The following is a 20,935-nucleotide window of genomic DNA, read 5'->3' on the forward strand; positions in this document are numbered from 1 at the left end:
TTCCACTGCAGGAACTTTCCCCATTGGACTATGGAACCTACAGTCTTCACTTTTTAACAAAAGGGGGATTTTTAGACAGAGCTGAGAGTAACAGTTACTGTTCTAATAATGTGGTATTTTAAGCCTTTTATATGAGCGTGAATAGTGTGTTGTAGTATTTGATTGTCCAACTGCTTTCAAGTAGAATTTAATTTTTTTTTGTTTGTTTGTTTAATTAAAGTGTTTTAGTGCACTGCATCCCAATTAGCTTGGTGTGATTTATTATTTTGTGCAAAATATTTGATTCAGATTAGTGTTCAGTAACAGTGTCACATGTTCTGTTCACCTCCTGTGAATTAATGTCTCAAAGCTGTAATGAGACTCAATAGTTGTTTTCCAAAAACAGGCTTTGTTTCTCCTTGTCTCTGATGTTTTACAGGGATAAATGTGTATTTGTCCTCACATCACAACATTTAATCTGGAGCCAAAAAATCATAATTACAGCTAGAGGTGGAACGTCAATAAATGAGCAGCCTGGCTGGCTGTGTGTGTTTGTGTTCATGCTGTTATGACAACTGACGAATGATGATCAGTGTTTCCCTCTGCAGAAAGTCACAGAAAACATGGCTTATTATTTTGCCATTCACAACACAAACTGGTAATATTCAGTTTTTTTCTTATTTTCATCTAATTTTATGTGCAGACTGAGACCAACAATGAATTGTTTGTGTATCAAAGCCTGATTTTAGAGCTGCCCCCTAATAGTCGATTTAACCATGAGTGTGCAATGGAGGGCTCCCACCAGGATAAGCCAGTATTTGTTTTTATGAAGTTGGAAGTTATTTATTCCGTGTTTTGAACAAGACTTGTGTAACATTATACTGTGTTGAAATAAATCAACTAAATGTTCAGTCTCTGTGCTTGTTGTTCCAACACATTCAAAATCATTATATGGCTGACATGTTCTTTCATTGCCATAAACACAAACTCTCTAGTTCATCCAGCTCAATCCCAAATACATCATCCTGCTGCCCCAAATACTCAATGGAGCACCAAATGTGCATCCACCGCTTAAAATAGTCCCCAACCAACCTTAAAGATTTAAGTCTTCAGTAACCAATGGGCTTTCATGGAGCTCAGAGCCAGACAGAAATTATTTAGATCACATTTTTCATATGATTTGCTGATTTGCTGTCAGCCATCTGTAGTGTTTGTAGTGTTTTGCTTTCCAGTTGTAGACACTACTTTGTTCCTATAACAGGAAAAAATTGACCTGTTGTGTTTAAGCCTCTGTGTGACATAACCAGCCAGGTAACAGTGCTACACTAAGACCAAGAGGAGGAGGAGGAGGAGGATTAGGAGCTGATTTGATTTGTTGGGCAATATCAAATTAATACTTTGTGTACAAGTCTAATTACAGACTGCCATGACAACTGGGAAACAAACAGTGGACTTATTTGCAGGTAAGCATAACTTAGGGAGTTATTTTGATGCGTGACTCTCGCCTGTTCTGCCTGCAGCCTGAGGCCTGCAGAAGGTCCTTTCTATTCTTAGGTTCTGTAGATCTGTTACTGCTGCACCCAGAACACAAACCTCTGCTGATGTTGTTAGGATTTAAAATACGATGTTAAAGGTTAGGGTGCACTCAGAGATGGTCTAACTCAGTGATGGTTAGACAATCTAACAGTTGAAGCAGACTTTGTTCTTCATTTACTTACTCTTTAGGACATAGTCAAGTTCGAGTATGGAAGACTTTCCTGTACACTGTTTTCAAATGTTGGGTGTATCTCTTAAATGAATGTCAGTTAATATCAGCTGTGCTAGAGAGTCACAGTGATCACCGGATGAGTTACAGATCCGGCGTAGTTTTCTTTTGTGTTTCTTGCCTTGCTTTTATTGCTGATGTCGTTCCTTACTTTTTATTGCTTCGCCTTCTTTTGTGTCTGATGTATATTTTACATCCGAACATGCTGTCTCGTTGTGTTGTGAGGTCAGGATGAGGCCAGACGACATGCTGCTGGCAGGGCCATAACCAGGGCTTTAGAAATAGTCCAAGTCCAAGTCCTGCACCCCACTATTAAAAATAAATATACTTAAGGTAAAATATCAGTTAGAAATCTATTATGTATGCTGAGAGAAGGGATTTCTACACACTGCCAAGACTATAACTCAGGTGGGCAGATACTGAATGCTCTTTTTATCTACTCATTCTTGTGAGCCTGAGAGTAACCAAATATGAAAATTTGGAGTTTATCAATACTAGAAAGCTCCATATTCTTGTAAAAAAAAAAAAAAAAGTACAAAAGGACATGACATCAATGTTCTCAATAGTAGTGTTCAGTCCTGGCTGTAGGTTTTAATAATGTCATAATACATTCATTTAGTATCTTCATAAGTTTGAAATGTTGAAAAGTAAAAACAAAGTGATAAAACCTGTATTCAATATTTTGAACAACTGAATGTCTACTGGCTGCTCTGGGTAATGATACTGAATCATACTGTAATACTGTTTACAGTGTATGTTGCTTTCACTCATGACTGTTGTTGTTGTTGTTGTTGTTGTTGTTCTTTTGTTCCACACTTAAAACGATTTGAAAAAAGCTTAAATAATGTGCAGAATAAATGATAATGTGACAACAGCGGGAACTGGAAACACAATGTGTTGCTTAAAAACTGAAATGAATGGTTTATGACAGTCTCAGCATCTTTGATTCACCTCAGGATTAAAGTTCTGGTTTTGGTCGAATGAAAACTTATTTTGGGGAATTGGGGAATGTCTCCGCTCATCTGCCTTCTCGACCTCCACACCCTCACTTTCCAAACTGAACAAACTGCTTTGTCTTTCTACTCACGTCTTCCTCTGTCTAATTCTTTCCTGCTGAGGAAACATATTAGTCTCACTTTTCGTGCAAAGAGCACATTATTTATATTTTAAAGGCATCATCCTCCCAAGCTAAACTCTGGTGGGTGGATGCAGAGGACCTAAATACAGCCAAGAAAAACAGACACACAGACAGCTGAGGTACAGTACACCGGCCTTAGGCTGAATATTTTTGGGAGGTAGAGGTAGCGTGCAGGACACCACACAGGTTATGATAGTGTGCAGAGGAGAAACCTCAGCTATGAAAATGACCTGAAGGTATCCTCACACAGGTGCATGCTTGGCTCAGTGAACTCTTCAACTTACAGTCAGGTTACTAAACATTCCACTTTCATAGGCTCTGATTATGGAAAGCTGTTAAACTTACTACAAGGAGTTCCTAAGTGGTTATGAAGCAGTCTAAATGTTATACTGATGTCTCTATGATCTACATAAGCAAATGGGACCATCAGCAGGAAGACTGGCTATATCTATACAGTGCCTACCATCTGGTTTGATTTGGTCAGACTTAATAAAACAAGGCAGGAGAAATACTACCACTTTGGTCAACAGGGGATGCCAGAATCAACACAAAATGAAAGTTTCTTTCAAAAAAATGTTTTCAAAAAAATATTTAAGGATCAAGTGACTGAATCAGCACTCAAAGCTTTTGTTAGACGGGAGATTAATACTGGAAAAGTCCAGTCCATGTCAAATGATACTCTGATTGAGCATTGCAGTTTTCAGAACTTTTTATTGAACGCATTGTTTTCCTTGTCAAAACCTAGCGCCTACATAACCCAATGTTCGAGCATCTCTCTGATACACTGTTAGTACATTGGAAAAAGGAGAGTGAAATAAATATTGATCAATATTTATTTCACTCTCCTTTTTCCCTGGCCAAGTGCACAGAAATTGTATCTACCAGAAACGTAATGTGACCACTCCTTTAGCATGCTAACATGCTAAACCAAGATGGTGAACATGCTGTAAACATGATACCCGCTACATGAACATGCTAGCATTGTTATAGTGAGCATTGCAAGAGCTATTTATTATTTGTTTTCAGTATTCATGGAGGTGGCTTTGTGGAAGCTAATGGGGTTTCAAGTAAAGAATAAAAAACATCAGAGTATTTACTGTTTGTGAAGTTTGTGTGTGTGTGTGTGTGTGTGTGTGTGTATGTGTGTGAGAGAGAGGTTAAACACAGTAATTAGAGAAACACTTTGGTTTATCTGCCACAGACTGAGGGAACACCTCTGTCTGTATGTACAGGTATTAATAGAGCTGTGGGTTGCGTGAGTTTGGTTGGTGTGTGTGTGTGTGTGTGTGTGTGTGTGTGTAGGAGTCAATAATGCTGTGACTAAAGAATCCTCAGGCAAGACAAGAACCTGCAGACTGATTCAGGTCAGCTTAAATCTTCACATAACCTTCCCACAACCTCGGTGTGCTGCAGATAGTGACTCTTTTAGGCTGGAAGTGTGGAGTGTACAACAACACACTAAAGCTAAATTGTCAAAGCTAAATTAAACAGCTCTTTGAGGCACACATATTCAGTGGCAGCGAACTGATTTACAAATCACCTTATGCAATTATACCCATCAGGTTTCTCCAGACTGTTACTCAGAAGCCTCCCTTAAACTCTGGGTCAGTTACTACCATCCATTAGTACAGTCGCTACATTGGCTGTCAAGTTTAACATTGAAATTGGAACATTTTCAACTCATGTGGATGACTTTGATCTCACAACACGACAGGATTCCATTCTATATAAAATGAACCTTGCATCCTGGTGCATCACTGAGGACTCAAAAGTCATTTGGAGAACAAAATAGGGAAATTGAGCTACAGGGACTTGAATGAGAAAAACAACACCTGAAAACACATCACTCAGGAAATAAACTATTTTGTACATATGAACAACTAGTTGTTCAGTGACATCAATGCTCACAATCTGTGAACATGGGAATCTTTCCCATTTGTTCTATCCATACCAAATGATGTGAGTGTAACATCAATTATATAACCATGTTTCACATAATTTATGAATATGAACATTACACAATTGAATGTGATAATAATTACATGAGATGCAGAATGCTCAAATAAAAACTTGGTCAAGCTGTTGCTGTTACACAACCTTTATCTTCACTATTCCTGGCCAGTGACCAGTTTGTGTTCTTCCCCTTGAAGAATGATACTCGTAGCTTCTCTCACAGGTATTTGTTGAGGCAGCTGAAGAGGATCACAGAAGCCATGCAATAAAAAGACATGCCAGGGAAGAGCATGTCTGCGCTCAACCCGCAGGCAAAGATGGCACGGAAATAGTTGAGGGAGATGGTGAGCAGCGTGGTGAGGTGAACCCAGACCAGAGCCACTGTCAGCCTGCAGGTGAGCAGACCCTGCTTCTTCTGCATGGAACAAGAGCTTTGCTTCGGAGGCAGAAGAAATGGGGGTATCATGCAAGAGGTCAGTAAGGTCAACAGCAGCGCAACATTCAGGATGGTTGAGATGTTTTCCATTAACATTCACGCTCAGCCACCTAACAAACCAGAAGCAGATCTGCAGCAAGATGCTGCCCAGCAAAATAAAGCAGATGATGACAGCCACGGTTTTCACAGCCCTGGACCTTCACACCTGCACCAGCATGACCCTGAGGTTAAAGATGTTGGCGAGCACTCCTAGGATCAGCAGGAGGGCGGTGCCGTACAGCTTAAGATCAGCAGGTCCAAACATGGTTGCAGAGGCCCAGCGGAGATAGATCCTGTTACATTCCTACCGGCATGCAAATCCTTGACTCACTGGTGAATGCTGCTGCATATTATAACTGAGTCAAGGAGGGAGTGAACGGATACGGTGTGCTTAAGTAAATTTTGAGCAGAAATGAGTTGAGTGCAAGGCTTGGTCTTTGTTCTTGAACCTAGTTATAAAACACTTAAATTTGTGTGATCTGGGATTGCAGTGACGGCACTTTGGTGAATTGAAACAACTCAACCTGCAACTATTATTATTAACTAGTATTATCTCTATTATTGATTAATATCTTTTTTTTCCAATTAAGGGTTTGGCATTTTAGTTTGATTAACACATTTAATGATTAAACAAATAAAAAGATTTTTATTTATTTTCTGTGTATTTACCAATTAATTTAATAACTTTGCAAGCCGATATAGACAGGTAGGTAAATGACTGGTGCGCTTAATGGATCGCCTCATGAGCTATCATCTCATTAGACCAGTAACATCAATAAATAATCAATAAATTAATTGTGAGACTTCAGTGTAATCACCATGACACTGTGAGAAACATCCTCTTCTCTCCTTTTTTACTCTCCTGTCCTCCCCCAGAGGAGCAGAAGAAGGAGTTCGTGCAGCTAATGCAGCAGCTCTGTCCAAAAAAGAGTATCTAGAGAAGCCACTGGTCAGTCAGAAGGAAGAGCGTGAAGCTGTCCCCCACAGCCTAATGATGGACTCTGACAGTTAGCATTACATTTTCAGGAATTTTTCATGCTGATCTCCTTTTTCAATGTTGGTTTAACTGTTGGTAAATGTTGGTCGGCAAACAGTTAACATACCCTTACCTTCCCCTGCCTTACAACAACAGGTGGAGATACAGATGAAGATGGACAATATCATTAAGACAAAGACCTTGACCATTGTTCAGGAGGAGAGGGTTCAGCACAGCGAGCGGGAGGAGCACAACTAGCTCCTGCTGCTTGAGAACGTGGATCTGTGGGATGAGAACACGCTTCAAGCCAGAGAGTGGGATATTTTCTTTGAGACTGACCAACTAAAGATGGATATCAGCAAGAAAACCCAGAGAATCACCCTAAAACTACATTAATCCTTTGCCTGATCTGCTCTCATAGGGATTCATTGCTGCCCTTATTTATATCCATAGTTCTATTTTTCAGACTTTATACGGGAAAAAGACAGCAAAAATGGTAAGACCAGATTTTATTGGTGTCCTGATCCTTCAGGAGACAGAAGTCCAATTCATGCCTGTGTCTGACACTAAGAAAGGACCTGCTAGATATTTTTCTCAGGAGTTACACACAGCTAAATGGAGAGTAATTATTGGATTTATATCAATCAGGTGGCCAGACACTGGTGAAATAACTCCAAGGGAATGCTAATGTTGCTGTATTGCCAGATGGGTAAATAAGCTGTTGAAAAACAAACAAGTTTGCCATATCAACTTTATCCAGTGATTATATGTTAGTGTTCACAGAATGTTTCTGTTGCCACCAAGTGGCCAAAAAACTTTTCTATGTATGATCTGTTCTTTGTATAAATGCTGCTATTTCTGTCCCTTTAGGACCCTCTGCAGTAAGGAGACATCCAGCTCTGTTCCTCCAGCTCCTCAGTAGATTGATTCAGAGGCAGGAACCTCCACCTCAGCAGACTGCTGGACCAAACCCAGACTACAAAAATGTGTGTTTTTCATCAGAATGCCCAATTTCAAAATAAAGGTTTTAGTCACTTTATTTCTGCTTCTGGTCTGTAGATTTGAAGATAATTACTGCTACAAATACCCCTGGGTGAGCAGTTCCCCACCTCTGTTATGCCTTCAAGAATGGGAGTCGTCACATCAAGAATAGGTGTCATCACACCAGGACTGGCCAGGAGGGGAACCACCAAGCTGCTCTCCATCATTGTTGAGGAGTCATTCCCCACCCCCTATGCAACAGGTGATCTGAATGATCCTCTGATCAACCCAGAGGAACGTTTCCAATTGATTCAAAATGAAATGAGGAAAAGGAAAACCAAATAGCAGCACACAGGAATGAATAAATGAATGAGGGACTGCTACAAATTAGTATAAATCATGTAAGTTATGCGGGTCTTCACAAGAGGAAAAAAGCAAAATATGATTTAAAGTATCTTTATCTGTGTGATTATTGACTGTATGTCAAACGTTACCCTCCTTTCAGTAATGTCTGATTGCTACTGTAAACTCATTATAAAGAGGACACTCAGTGACAGATTAGAGGCACACCAAGCAGTTAAAAATGTGATCATCTGAGCAGTGTGTACAAAATGTTGGGTCAAGCTGAGGCTGAAAGTCAGACTATGGGGCCATTATTGCAGCAAAACTATTTACAAATGCGAGTGGAGAGTTGTGTAACTCAATCCATTTGTATGTACAGTTTGCTGCAGGAAATCCCAGACCGGCAGACAGACACAGGGACAGGATGGGGAAATTCTAAACTCATGAATTCACATGAATTAGTAGCAGATTTGTGCATGTTTAATTTGAGTTATAAGCTTTTAGCTCACATTCTGAATTAAAATTGTTGTTTTTTGAGCAGTTTACGACGCGCAAAGCTCCAGCCCTATCTTTTTCTCTTCATGTTTGAGTTTGTAGCTAAAAACACATTGTGCAGGAGCTGCTAGCTGAATGTGCTGCAAAAAAAAATCCCCCTGTGGCATATCAGTTTACATTATCACATGTCACTCAGAAAGCTGAAAGTCTCGTCCGGTAAGGCGAGGAGTAGAGTTACGGTAACTCTTAGATAATAACAGTGGGTGGGATATCATGGGTTGGAGGTCAAAGCACTCAGACAAAACATTCCTGTGTCCCTGAGGCGATCAGGAGTATAAAAGACGAGCTGGAGAAAGAAAATAAATGTAAAAAAAAAAAAAAAAAAAAGAAGCATTTCAGAGCAGATAAGGTAAATGTGTTGGCGAGACACAACACTCTGTGAGGCTGTATTTTACTCGAATATAAAGCAAAGTATTAACATTAAATGTTGATCCAATGATGACACTATAAGAAAAATTAACGGATCACCAAAGTTATTATCATCCTAGGACTCATTATCTGGGTACCATGTCTGTTGCAAATTTAATGCCAATCAATCCAGTAGTTGAGATATTTCAGTCAGGACGTGAGTGGTGGGCAGACTGACCGTCAGCTGAGTAAGAGCATGGCTAAAAAACAGACTTGTGTGTGTACCTAAATTGCTCCAACTGGTTCTTTGGAATGCACAAGCCTGAGGATCTGCTGCTGGGAATCAAAGACTGTGTTTATAGGGAGGTGAATGGGAACTTTCCCATGTGTTACTTATGTACACAATCAGCACTGACTGTAAAACACACACTGAGTTTACTGAGCAGATGGACTGCTCATTGCATTGTCACTGGACTATACTGGAAAACACAGAAGCTGGTCAGCAGGTGTGTGTGTGTGTGTGTGTGTGTGTGTGTGTGTGTGTGTGTGTGTGTGTTTGATTTTGGGTTTTTCAACAGGAAGTGTGAGAGCCAGCCTGAGAAAGTCCATCTGACACACACACACTTGCACACACACCCGCCTGCACACTCTAACACGCACACACCACGCACACACAAACAAGAATGTGTAAGAGTAAGTAAATAAGAGTGTTATGAGGGTCTGATACATGCATGAATTTCACTTACAAAATCAGCTCTATTTATACATGTGGTTTCAATAAGCTGTGGATCATCTGTTTTTCCTAAGAAAAGTGGTTAACAGTGGGTTAGGGTTCTCAGTCTAACTTACTTACTAAGTTAATGGGGTTGAAGTCGTACGGAGAGCAGCTATCTCCTCTGTGGATCGCCGATCAGCCGCATCAGACCTTTTCTGTCCGAGGAGAATCAGACTAACTGAGCGTCCAATAACAGCATTTATTAAGTTTCAGACTCTCACAGCCCAGTACGTGCCCACGCAGAGGATGGAATCCTGGGAAACTGGCAAAGCATCATGAGACAATGTGGATGTTCTCTGCTGCTTCAACAACAAGCCTTCTATCACACAAACAAAAGGGGTGTGTTTGTGTTGTGTGTGTTTGTGTGTGTGTGTGTGTGTGTGTGTGTGTGTGTGTGTGTGTGTGTGTGTGTGTGTGTGTGTGTGTGTATCCTAGACAGATACATGAAATTGTTCTGAATGAGGTCATAGAACTAAAGGAACCCTCCTCTGTCCTCACTTTCCCTCACTGACTGAAAAAACTTCACTCAGTAAAGTGTTCAGCAGGGTGCAAAAAACTGCTATCTTTTTATTATTTAGATGTTTTTATATTGAACAGGAACAACTTAATACATTTTACACAAAAAATATAGCTTAAAAGAATTTGAGCACAGAAACAGGGGAAGTTCTTCACAGTGTACTGAATCTCTATCAATCCTTTATTTAAAAAAAGATCATTCAAAAGATTTGTTCATTGAATCATTTAGGGCTTGACTTGAGCTCTGCTACTATGAAATTAACGGTTTGCAGGTCTCTTACTTACTCTTACTTATGGATGTCCCATAGCCCATCGCTAACATTTTAGTCCTGTCTCGCCTATGAAACAAAACGTATATTTCTTCATAGTTTTCATTACCATGGATCTATTTTGAGCTCGTCAGTGTAGTAGAGTAGAGAGACATGGCAGACTACAGGCTGGAAACCTGCTGATCTAAATTTGACCCCAAATGACATTGTCCATCCCCTCGACAGCAACACCCAAAAGTTTCCTGCGCGCCTCTATCAGCAGCACAACATCATTTTTCTGTGCCTTTTAAAACAGTTACAAATAACTTGAATTTGTTTGTGAACAGCGGTCTCTGGTGTCTGATATTTTGTTGATCAAACCCTCCCCCTCCCACTGTGGACTTTTGTCCTATAATAACGTCACCTGACTTCCCCCTTCTGCTCTTGTCACAATCCCTAAAGCTGATAGAGAGCTCTGTCACTTGAACATCAACAGATAACATGGGGCGCCGGGAAAGCTCACCTGGCAGAGCGGCCATGGGTTTGACTCTGACCTACGAGTCATCCCCTCTCTTTCCCTCCTTTGCTTTCACTATCAATTAAAGGTCATGTTGGGGCACTTTCTGGAATGACTGATGCTGTTATCCCTTTTGAGAGGACAGTTACAATTCCTCCTTCCTGTGGAGGAAAAGTGATGATGCACTGACTGGTTCAAAGGTTTGAGAGCACACCTCCGTCCACACCTCTCTGTGATGTTTTGTAAATGTTTGTTGAGGCAGCTGTAGTGTTTTTTACTTGGGACCGCACCCGGCTACAATGTAGTGTTGCACTGCTCAGGGTGGGGACAGGGCATGTAGCAGCTGACAGGACAGCAGGATTGTTAGCCTGGGTGTAGTTTACTAAATTGTAGAACTCAACTCACATGTCAGACAGAGCTTCTATCTGAGAATTCAGCAGTGGCTCACATGGCTGGTCTCCATGGGAAAAGGCTTGTTTAATTGTTCTGTGTGTTGTTAAGGTGTGTCCACTGCTATCATACACAAAGGCATCCATTGACATGCCCACGGATACACACACACACACACACACACACACACACACACACACACACACACACACACACGGTGTCATAAAGGATGTACATGAGATATCAGTGTGTGTTTCAGAGTGGGAACTGTGTTAAAACAACCAGCTCTGATAAGACTTCCTCACAAGGATTATTTCTGCTTTCCACGGTTAACAGTTTTCATTGGATCTGCTTTTAATCAGAGAAAAAGGAAAACAGGAGGTTGTTTCCGGAAAAACGCATATTCAAATGTTATTTATTGACGCTTTAAGCAGCAAAGACGCATTTCCGTTCATCTCTGACGTACTGAGATAGCAGCAAATGATTCCGAGATGAATATCTCAAAACCAGAGCAGAGCCACAACTGTAGCCTCTATTATCCAGAGGCAGCATTGGTCAATGCACGTTATGTGTCATATTCTCTTATTTCTTTTTATTCTTGCAATTCTGATCCTTTCAGGCACCTATTCCTACTACTGCTCCAGCATGAACACACGCTTAATGGAAAATCATCCACAGCCTCACACATGCAAGCAAACTTTTAGTTTAGTCATAATGGCCATTCCAGGAAGCTTCTTTCGGCGTTTCTGTCGGACTCCGAGACTGATTCATCAGACTGACTTATACTCACACAGCTTGTCCCGATATATGTGGTTTTAAGTCTTTGTTTGTCCAAATCTTTACAACAGCAGTAGAGAGGACAAAGTTAGCCTGACTCATGGAGCCACAGTAGCCACATTCATGGGAAATACACCAGGTTGAAATAAACCAGAATGATCAGTTAAGTATATTTTACACTTTAGCTTAATGACTTTTGTGATTTTTGTTTTTTTCTACACAGAAGTTTCGCAATATTTTATCTTATCTTAATTCAATTTTATGACGAGCTTCAATCTCAACCGACAACAAAAAAAATACTACTTACAAATTAACAAACCAATAATATAAAACATAATAACACCCACAACTATCTATAAAATAGATAGTTTTTCTTTTTTTAATATTAGTCATTTAACCCTCAGGTGCCGATCTAGAGGGGTGGCACCCTTACAAAATGCCTGGCAACCCCAGTCTGGTGTCAAATGCTTTGAACATTGAACACAACAATTTAAATTCATTTTAAATATTCTGAAATGAATTAAATTATTTATTATAGCCTGATGTGATTAGTTTAAATTCAATTAAATAAAAAATAAATTTGATTTCTAATGCTACCTGTAGATATTTCTATTCAATGCTTACCATTGTGCAACATTATTGTTAATATCTTCATTTGGGGGCTTTTCCAAGCATGTGATTATTTGCGATTAAATCAGCATATTTGTGCAAAATGAATGGCATTCCCATGAGCCTTAGCTGTACTTTGTGTTTAGTGTTAATTAGCAAATTTTGCTAAACCAAGATAGTGACCGTGGTAAACATTTGTGCCTGCTTAACATGAGCATTTTAGCATTAAGTTAGCACCTAGCTAAAAACATGGCTGTGTCCAACTTCACAGAGCTGATAGCATGGCTGTAGACTGTTAGTGTCTTTATAAATCTTCTTTCACTGCTTTTAAAGCATTTTGATTGCTATTTGGAAAAAAATGCTGTGAAATAAACAGTACGAAATCAGTTAATTATTGTGAGTTTCCAGCCTTTATTATGTAGTTCTCTGTAAAAAAAAAAAAAAAAAAAAAGGTAAAAAAGACAGCTATCATACATAGGCCTACATCACATTCCACACACACACACACAATGTTGATGCTACAGCTCCATCTGCTGGCTACCTACAGGTGCAACACAAAGAGGATTATAGATTTTTTTTTTATTGAACACTCAGACAAAAACTACTTTTAAAAAAAAGTTTATATATTAATAAGAATGTTCACATACATAAACAGGTATGATCACCCATGTTAGAACATGTGTGCTTGCTTCAGTCACTGATCCACGTCCTTGTCCTCCAGGCGACTCTCTTTTTGCTCCGTCTTCATTTCTAACCACTCACGTCAGCTACATTCTGCTTCATCCTCTCTAAACATCTCCTTTCTCTTATGTGCACAGAGGAAGTCCAGCATTTAGAAGTAGCTTGACATCGCTTTCTCACTCTCTCCTCCCCCCCCCTTACCATTATTTCTGTTGAGCACTTTTCCCCATAGCTGAATAGACAGTCTACAGCTAGATGGTGTTATATGCTGGGCAGATGTGAAGCTCTTTGATGCAAAGTTCACAACCAGCAGAGGGATACTTTAGTACACCGAACACTTTGGTACACTAACTATAAGTGTAGACTGACTTAAACACGTTTTGGCATTCAGACAGTTGTGAAGCCTGTCAGCACCAGCAGTGGGTTGCAAAAAGTTAGCCTCAATATTTTTTGATTTGGCTCGTGACTGTATTTTAAACAAACTCATGCTTGATCAAGTGTTCAAACAGAACTTCATTTTAAATTATATAATAGACAGCCTGCGATACTCCAACAGTATCGATATATTTGACTGTCTAAATTGAAAATTTAAACATTTCCCCTTTCAAAAAGACACTGAATAATTCATAAAGAAATTTATTCAAGTTTAACATGAGGCAAACATGGTGGTAGTGCAAGCTTTGCTAAAACAGTTCTATAAATATATAAAATTATTTATTTTACATTGCACAGTAAAACAGGTCAGAGCCTTAAAACACAGTACACAGATTCAAAAACAGGAAGACAAACATCAGATTAAAATGTACTTTTCCCTTTAAGTTGCAGATTTGAACCATCACATTTGTAACTTGAGAAAAATAATCCTTTAAAATACACTGTATATATTTGAATGGATGGCTTCTTTCAGTTTGATTTGCAAGTCAAAGTATTTTCGGAAAATAAATTGCTTGTGTGCAGTTCTCGCTTTTCCATCTGAGCACAAGAAAACATTCATGATTGTTTTTAAAGCTAAAAAGTGTCACTGATCTTTTGACTGGTCAGTTACAACATGATTAAGTTTCTAACTGAACAGGATTCAGCGGGATTAAACACAGTCTCTCTGTAGCCAATTCCAGTGCAGCACTCAGGGACTGTCCCACAACTCACAGCCTGCTGCGGTGTGTAACAGACAAGCTGGTAGGCTGAATGCTGTTTAAACCACATACTGAGCCCGAGTTTATTACAGAAACTTGACTGTTCAACCACAGACACGTTTTTGCTTCTTTCAGAATAAAGGGCCACTTCACCAGAACTACAAAAGAATTGTCTCAGAGATTTCTGACTCCACATCACCACAATGGAGGATAATGTGAGCGTGTTCATAAAGGATTTTCTATTGAATAAATAGTCCCTAAAATTATCTGGAGTAATGGGGCGCCATATCTGGTCAGACATTTTGATGCTCTAAACGGCTCAAATGAAATTCCATTCACTTCCATTGTATTGGGGTGGAGGTGGAACGTTCAGAGACATGCATGAAAACAAAACCAAAGCTATGTGCATGGAGAGGAACCTCTAGAGGTTAAGTAGAAAAATATATATATATAATATATATATATTTATCATTTGGGCCAACTAATCTGCAGCTGTAATACATTTGTTGTTATGCTGTCTCGGTAACAAAGCCACTGTCGGTATCTCCCACAATCCACTGACCTTTGCTCTCTGAGCTCACTGCGTCTTTCTGTAACTGTGGTCTCAGGTCATTTGCATGCCTTCTGTTTACAGCATTTGGTTAAGGCTGGAAACAGAACTGCGGCTCCAACAAGAGGAAACAGACTATAATGTAAACAGGCAGTTTTAAAAAAGGCAGGAAAGAAATCCACACAGAAACATGTAACAGTCGGTGGTTTAAAGTGCTGAAAGCTGGCAGTTGAAACAGGAGAATGTGAAGAAGTTGACGCCACCTGGTGAATAGTTTATAATCTCAAGTTTAAAGTGAGGTGAGGAGACCAAAACTACAAGCCTCATTTCAGTAACATGTTTTAATGAAGGCCTAAAAGTGATAAAGTGAAAGATGAATGTTTGTCTCTGGAATCATGTTCAATGTTAAAATTTGGACTTTGATCTGCAGACGCCAGAAGCCAGAAACACCCTGTTAATAAACCTGCTGTCTTGTCTATTGTTTTATAGCTTTATGTTGTTCATTTTATATCATCTCTTACAAAGCATAATTTTCTTATCTTTACTGCTGTCAAAAGACCTTCAGATCAGTCATCTTGTATTCCCTGACTGCCATTTTGTAACCTGAAATTTACGACGTGTTTTTCCCAAGCAATAACTGAATTGTCGAAGTGAGGCCGATTAAATGCTCTGCTGCTTATTTTCCAGTGCTTTCCCACCTCTGCTGTTACCTGGCCACCATTTTGTGACTTGAACCAATAAAACTGAGCAGGAGGTTCTGATGTATTTTTAACAGCTAGTGTATCATTTAAAAATTTTGGCGCAGGTTCAATGCAGTGAAGCTCCACTGATTCTCAATTTTCTAGAGACTGCTGCCAACTACTGCGGCTGGTACACAATTGTCATTTTGTAACTTAATTTTGAGGAATGTACTTTTTTTTTTTAAATGAGTGCGAAGTCTGTATTTTCAGACAGTTGAATGTTTTGAAGCAGATTAAAGTCCACTGCTTCTCAGTTTCTGAGCCACTCTCTCAGCTCAGGTGTGACTTTCCATGACCTCTGAGTCCCAGAGTGTTGATTTAAAAACAACCCCTCCTCTCTGTGTCTTGGCTTTGGATGTCATCAGCAAGTTAAAAGCTGCTTGTTGCACAACAGCCAGGAAAGATGGGTTTCATTGCACATCTGGATCAGTTTTTTGTCCCCCCACCCCACCACAGCAGTGAAACAGATGTTGCTCATTACCTACATTCAGACGTTAAATTCCCTCGAGATGGGGGAATTTTACTGTTCGATTGGTTTCGTGTTTTTACATCACAGAAATGAAAGCAGAAGGAAGACGTACGTGATGTCACTCAGTGTTTGTAGGTGAGGAGGAAGATGATGATGCCCGTCAGCAGCACCATCATCATCACCACTGACGTAAGGAGGAAGGCTCGACACGCCGGCCGCCCTGTCAGTCTGAACAGAGCTCCTCCCATGCCGCCCGCCTCGCTTGGACCCCCAGTAGGAGGGCTGGGAAGCCCCACGTCCAGAGAGCGGTTCACTGATCTCAGAGACGTCAGCGACCTCTGACCCCACCGCTGACGACCTTCAGCTGGCCTTAATGAGAAACAGAACGTCACTGATCAAGGAAAGCAGTGCTGTTCTATTAAAATCATTTGTCACTGTATTTACAAGATTTTTTTCTTCCAATGACTCAAGTAAAACAAAACAATTATGTCCAACAATTGTGATTCTTTTCAGCATATGGATCTTGATCTGTGAATCTATTGTTCCAGCCAAATGTGGCTGTAAAACAAATAAACCAGACTTCTGACATAACAATATGGTGCTACGGCAACATGTCAGCTCAGTACAGAAAACATTTGGACACAGGTCAAGATCATAATGTAGGCCATGAGCTACTATCCCTTGCTGAAATTTCCACCACTGGAAAAAAAATAATAATAAACAGGACCCCTGTCATTCAGCTAATCATTTTATTTAGTTTTAATTTCAGCCCTTTTCTTAAAAGGCTAGATTCCGGATCTCCTTCACATCAGGTCATTCTTGTCCTCAAGCACTAAATAATCAACTAAAATTTTCATAATGCTGACGTCATGAGCATTATAAAAACAGTAGCAAATTTTAATTTAAAATTTTAATTTCTTGAATTTGGTTTGAACAGGAAAGACCTGACAGAGGGGGAAACTGAAGAGGTCGACTCAGGTTGAATTAATCAGATTCATTTGGGATCAAGAAAAAAATGAGTTCTCTGAAGCTAGCCTGTTTTGAAAGTTTAAGGAGAAAAAAGTACAGATATTTGTAAAAATTCAGGGAGTAAAAGTAACGAAAAATAAGTGCTCAAGTTAAGTACAGATACCTATAAAAAAATATTATTTAGTACAGTAAAAAAGTATTTGTACTTTGTTATTCCCCACCTCTGCTTATTTTGGTTTTTTGCATCTAAAAACTTGGTCAAATGTTGTCTTTCACATTTATTTGGGTGAAAGTTATTCTTTCGAGACATCTATCTATAAATATATTTTCGAAGGTTGATCAATTAAAATTAAAAATAAAAATAAAAAAATGTATGGAGGGGGTCACGACAGAAGACATTCAGGAGCCGTAAAATGCCATGACAAACGTTGGTTGCATTTTAAATTTCATTTCACAATGATGTAGAACAGTGTAACTCTAAGGCTTAGAGGATTTAACTCATTAATATGAAGCTTTTGAAAGGCGTGCATAAAAACTGTTAAATCATAATTTCTTTTATAAGCTAAGCAGAAAACTCAGTTCTGATTGCTGATTATTTCAACAGCCTGACCTTTTAACCTGCAGCTTCCCTTTGTTGCGGATGAAGCGGATGCTGTAGACTCTCTGCATGGCGGCCGGCAGGTAAGACAGCACGTCTGAGTCTGTGGCAAGTCTGGGTAGCCCGAGGTTGGGCAGTGGCGTGAAACTGCGGCACAGCGGGCACTGGATAGCGTTGGGCTGAGCTGACTTGACGTTGATGCGTGCCAGGCACTCCAGGCAGAACGTGTGCTTGCACTGAAGCATCTTGGGACAGCGGAAGATGTTGTTGAACTGGCTGAAGCAGATGGAGCACTCCAGGTCCGGGCATGTCTCCTCAGAGCACTGAGACTGGAGAGGAGACGGGCGGAGGTCTGGAGACGGGATGATGATGGACACCTGGCAGGAGGGCGGTGTTGCGGGGGCAGGGTAAGGGTTCAGTCCAGGAGATTGAGCTGGAGACGACGCTGGAGTTGGGCTCGATCTCAGGCTGAAGGCTGGATCTGACGCTGGGAGTGGAGAGGCAGAGTGGTCTGGAGATGGGACCAAGTGCTGACCTCCATCTTGGCCTGATGAGGCCTGATGGGAAGGGGAGTTGTGGTTCAAAACTGTCAGGTAGCTATGTCGTGTCTGAATGACTGGAGGAGCCAGTACGGTGGCTGACAGAGATGGATTATGGGAATTATCATGAGGGTCAGGAGGTAAATATGGAGGCGGTAAAGAGCCAGGAGCATTGACATCCTCATGTGGAAGAGACTTAAAGTGTGTGTCTGCGTAGGGATTCATGACTGCCGGACAGACGGATGGAGGGGTGGTGTTGTGAAAGAAAGGGAGAGTGAAGCTCCGAGGAGATGAACAGATGGAGGTTGTTGAGCCTTCAATAGTCAGCAGGGACAGGAGGCATCAGACACACGGAGTATGGAGGGATCATGAAGAACTGATGACACTCTTTATACAGCCTCAAAACTCAGATCTATGGATGAAAAGACATTATCACACACACACAGCGAACCGTCAGTATTAAATATTCATACAGACCTGGAAACCAAATAGTGGCATTTTATCAGAAAATATGCCCAAAAGTATGTGGACACCCGTGTCTGTTTTTTTTTTTTCCTGAATTGGTCTAGGTCACTTAAATCTAAATGCTACAGATATTGTACACACTTTTTTAGGTGGAAGAATTTGACTGGCCTGCACAGAGCCCTGACCTCAACACCATCCAATGCCTTTGGAACTGGACTGAGTCGGACCTCATCACCCAACGTCAGAGTGGGAGCAAATCCCTGCAGCCAGGTTCCAAATCTGGTGGAAAGACCAGACTGCCGACAAATAAATAACAGGTTTTGGGAAGAGTATATGAAAATCACATTTTCCCCCTTTTCTAGTAATACTCAAACTAAGTAAAGCCTTTCAAAAAAATCTAAGTATTTAAAATGCTCCAAAAAAGCTCCACATAAACCTCTAATCCTGCAAGACCCACTACAGGCTCTGAACTTCACAACCTCATGCAGCTTGTCCATTAATTCATTTTAAATTCTAGAGATCCCAAGGTTCCCAAAGACACTAAAAGTCTGTCTGAAATTTATAAAATGACACAAGACATGGAATATGTTTTCCCCAAAGCCGTAAAAGAAACCTAACAGCAAATCTATAAAAAAAAAAAAATTTAAAAAAGAGACACTACGTACCTCCAGTTACTGAGAACTGCAGTCGTTACAAACACATTGCTCTTGGTTCTGTTTGTGTTAGTGTAGGTAAAAACTGGATGCTGGTCTAAGTCTCTATGAGAAACACTGCACAACACAACTGGATTCATGTTCCTGGCTCGCAGGCGTCAACAGAAATGAGATTTGCATTGTCCGTTTTATTTTAAAAAAAGCAAATAACATGCAAAACAGACTGGCCTTCTGTTGTGACGCTCACAACAGGGATCACCACAACTCTTAACCCAAGTAGACATTTAGAAAGACCATCTGTACTGCAATATTTACCACCTCTCACTCTGTCCTCTTAACAGACACACTGACATTTGCTGTTCAGAGTTTTGCTGAGGTCATGGAGGCAGACGCCATGTTCCCAACTTCACTACAATTAAAGTGAATCAGCCTGTCTGTATTACAGGGACACATACAGTTGAGGATTTCATTTACCATGCATTCAAGTAAAAACCTGAAGCTTAAATCAGAAAATACCAGAGCTGAATCAGGTTACAGATATACAGGATACTGAACATCTCTTTGGCTTTTGTAATGGATCATACACTGTGGGGATTTCTGAATCCACATGGATTAACACAATCCAGTTTGCACAACCAGGCTGACATATCTGTAGTGGGATTTGAATCTGGTAGATTAGATTAGGTTTGATAACACTTTCGTTCCTGAAACAGGTTTTTAGGAGACTTAGGACACTCCCAAACTTCCACAGCTTGTAAATACAGTCACAGAATAGAATCAATCATCAGACTAAACATTGCAATATAGGTGCATCCTCAACTGGAACTACTACAGTCATCATTAGTCTCCCATAGGTAGGCCTAAGGGAGGAGCAGTTGCAGTGTGTACCTTTATCATGGCTTGCCTTTTTGTTAACGTTAAGCGTTGCTTTGTTGGTAACTAATTAAGCCGAATTTACCTTAAGACCCTTTTGATTTGTAATTTGTATTTTACAACTCAGTTGCCTTTGCACATAAACAGGAAACAAAACCATGACATTCATGAATGAAGTTTGGCGCACGACCAGAGAACGACTGCTCTTACTGTTTAATCCACCGCTGACTGGTGTCCTCTCTCTTCCCACACTGCACCACCAGCAGCTGGGCTCCTCACACAGATCCTCCTGGAGCTCAGGTTTATCTGCCCGGGCCGTGTGCTTGTCTTCTGGGCTCGGCTTCTCCCTTTCTCTCTGCCTTGCGGTCCATCGTGACTCGTCAATTTTGAACAGCTGAATGAAAATGAGGAAACGGATTAGTCAAATCAGCTGCAGGCCTCACACTTTCCTGGCTGTGTTTGAAGGTTAACACCTGAAGGAAGTGATGCTGATTGGCTCTCCATTGCTCTGAGACACTGGATGTTGAAGCTGGTGTTAGCCAGATGGGAGAAATGAACTGGGGCACCAGGGCAAGTGACTGAGGTCTGATAGGGGTTCACAAAATACCTGTGTTCTTTAAACAAGCAAATTTATGCTATTGAATCTGTTTATCCCAATTGTCCATTCATGACATTTAACAGAATATTGGTTGCAGTGTTTATTGTTAATCTTTGGAGCATGTTTAGGTCAGTGCTTTGAGCAATTTGTTGTTTTGTGCCATCATTTTGGTAAAAGTAAAATTCAGAGTTATTCCCCATCACTCAGTAGATAAGTGTAGCAGAGCCTTTCCAGTGAACTAATATGCACCGCAGTAACCTGACTCTGTTTGACCTGAATGGAACAGTACATTTTGTTATCATTGGTAAAACGTGATTTTAGCC

At 40.4% G+C, this 20,935-nt stretch overlaps 1 protein-coding gene across 6 annotated transcripts; it reads right to left on the bottom strand.

The window, feature by feature from the left end:
• Positions 1 to 13,645: 13,645 nt before the first annotated feature.
• On the bottom strand, positions 13,646 to 20,391 carry LOC127376587 (uncharacterized). Of its 6 annotated transcripts, none has more exons than XM_051423609.1 (4): positions 20,225 to 20,391; positions 18,630 to 18,784; positions 17,497 to 18,435; positions 13,646 to 16,286 (listed from the first exon to the last, which is right to left on the bottom strand). In XM_051423609.1, the coding sequence occupies exons 3-4, from the start codon at positions 18,246 to 18,248 to the stop codon at positions 16,040 to 16,042; spliced, it is 999 nt and encodes a 332-aa protein (XP_051279569.1). In that variant the 5' UTR covers positions 18,249 to 18,435; positions 18,630 to 18,784; positions 20,225 to 20,391; the 3' UTR covers positions 13,646 to 16,039. The 6 variants fall into 6 exon arrangements, with proteins under 6 accessions (XP_051279569.1, XP_051279567.1, XP_051279570.1 ...); XM_051423607.1 differs by lacking the exon at positions 20,225 to 20,391 and adding an exon at positions 19,154 to 19,885 and having other exon boundaries at positions 18,630 to 18,767; XM_051423610.1 differs by lacking the exon at positions 20,225 to 20,391 and adding an exon at positions 19,154 to 19,885 and having other exon boundaries at positions 18,674 to 18,784.
• Between the last annotated feature and the right edge of the window lie 544 nt (positions 20,392 to 20,935).

This window comes from Dicentrarchus labrax, unplaced genomic scaffold (genome assembly GCF_905237075.1).
Source record: "Dicentrarchus labrax unplaced genomic scaffold, dlabrax2021, whole genome shotgun sequence".
Taxonomy (NCBI): domain Eukaryota; kingdom Metazoa; phylum Chordata; class Actinopteri; family Moronidae; genus Dicentrarchus; species Dicentrarchus labrax.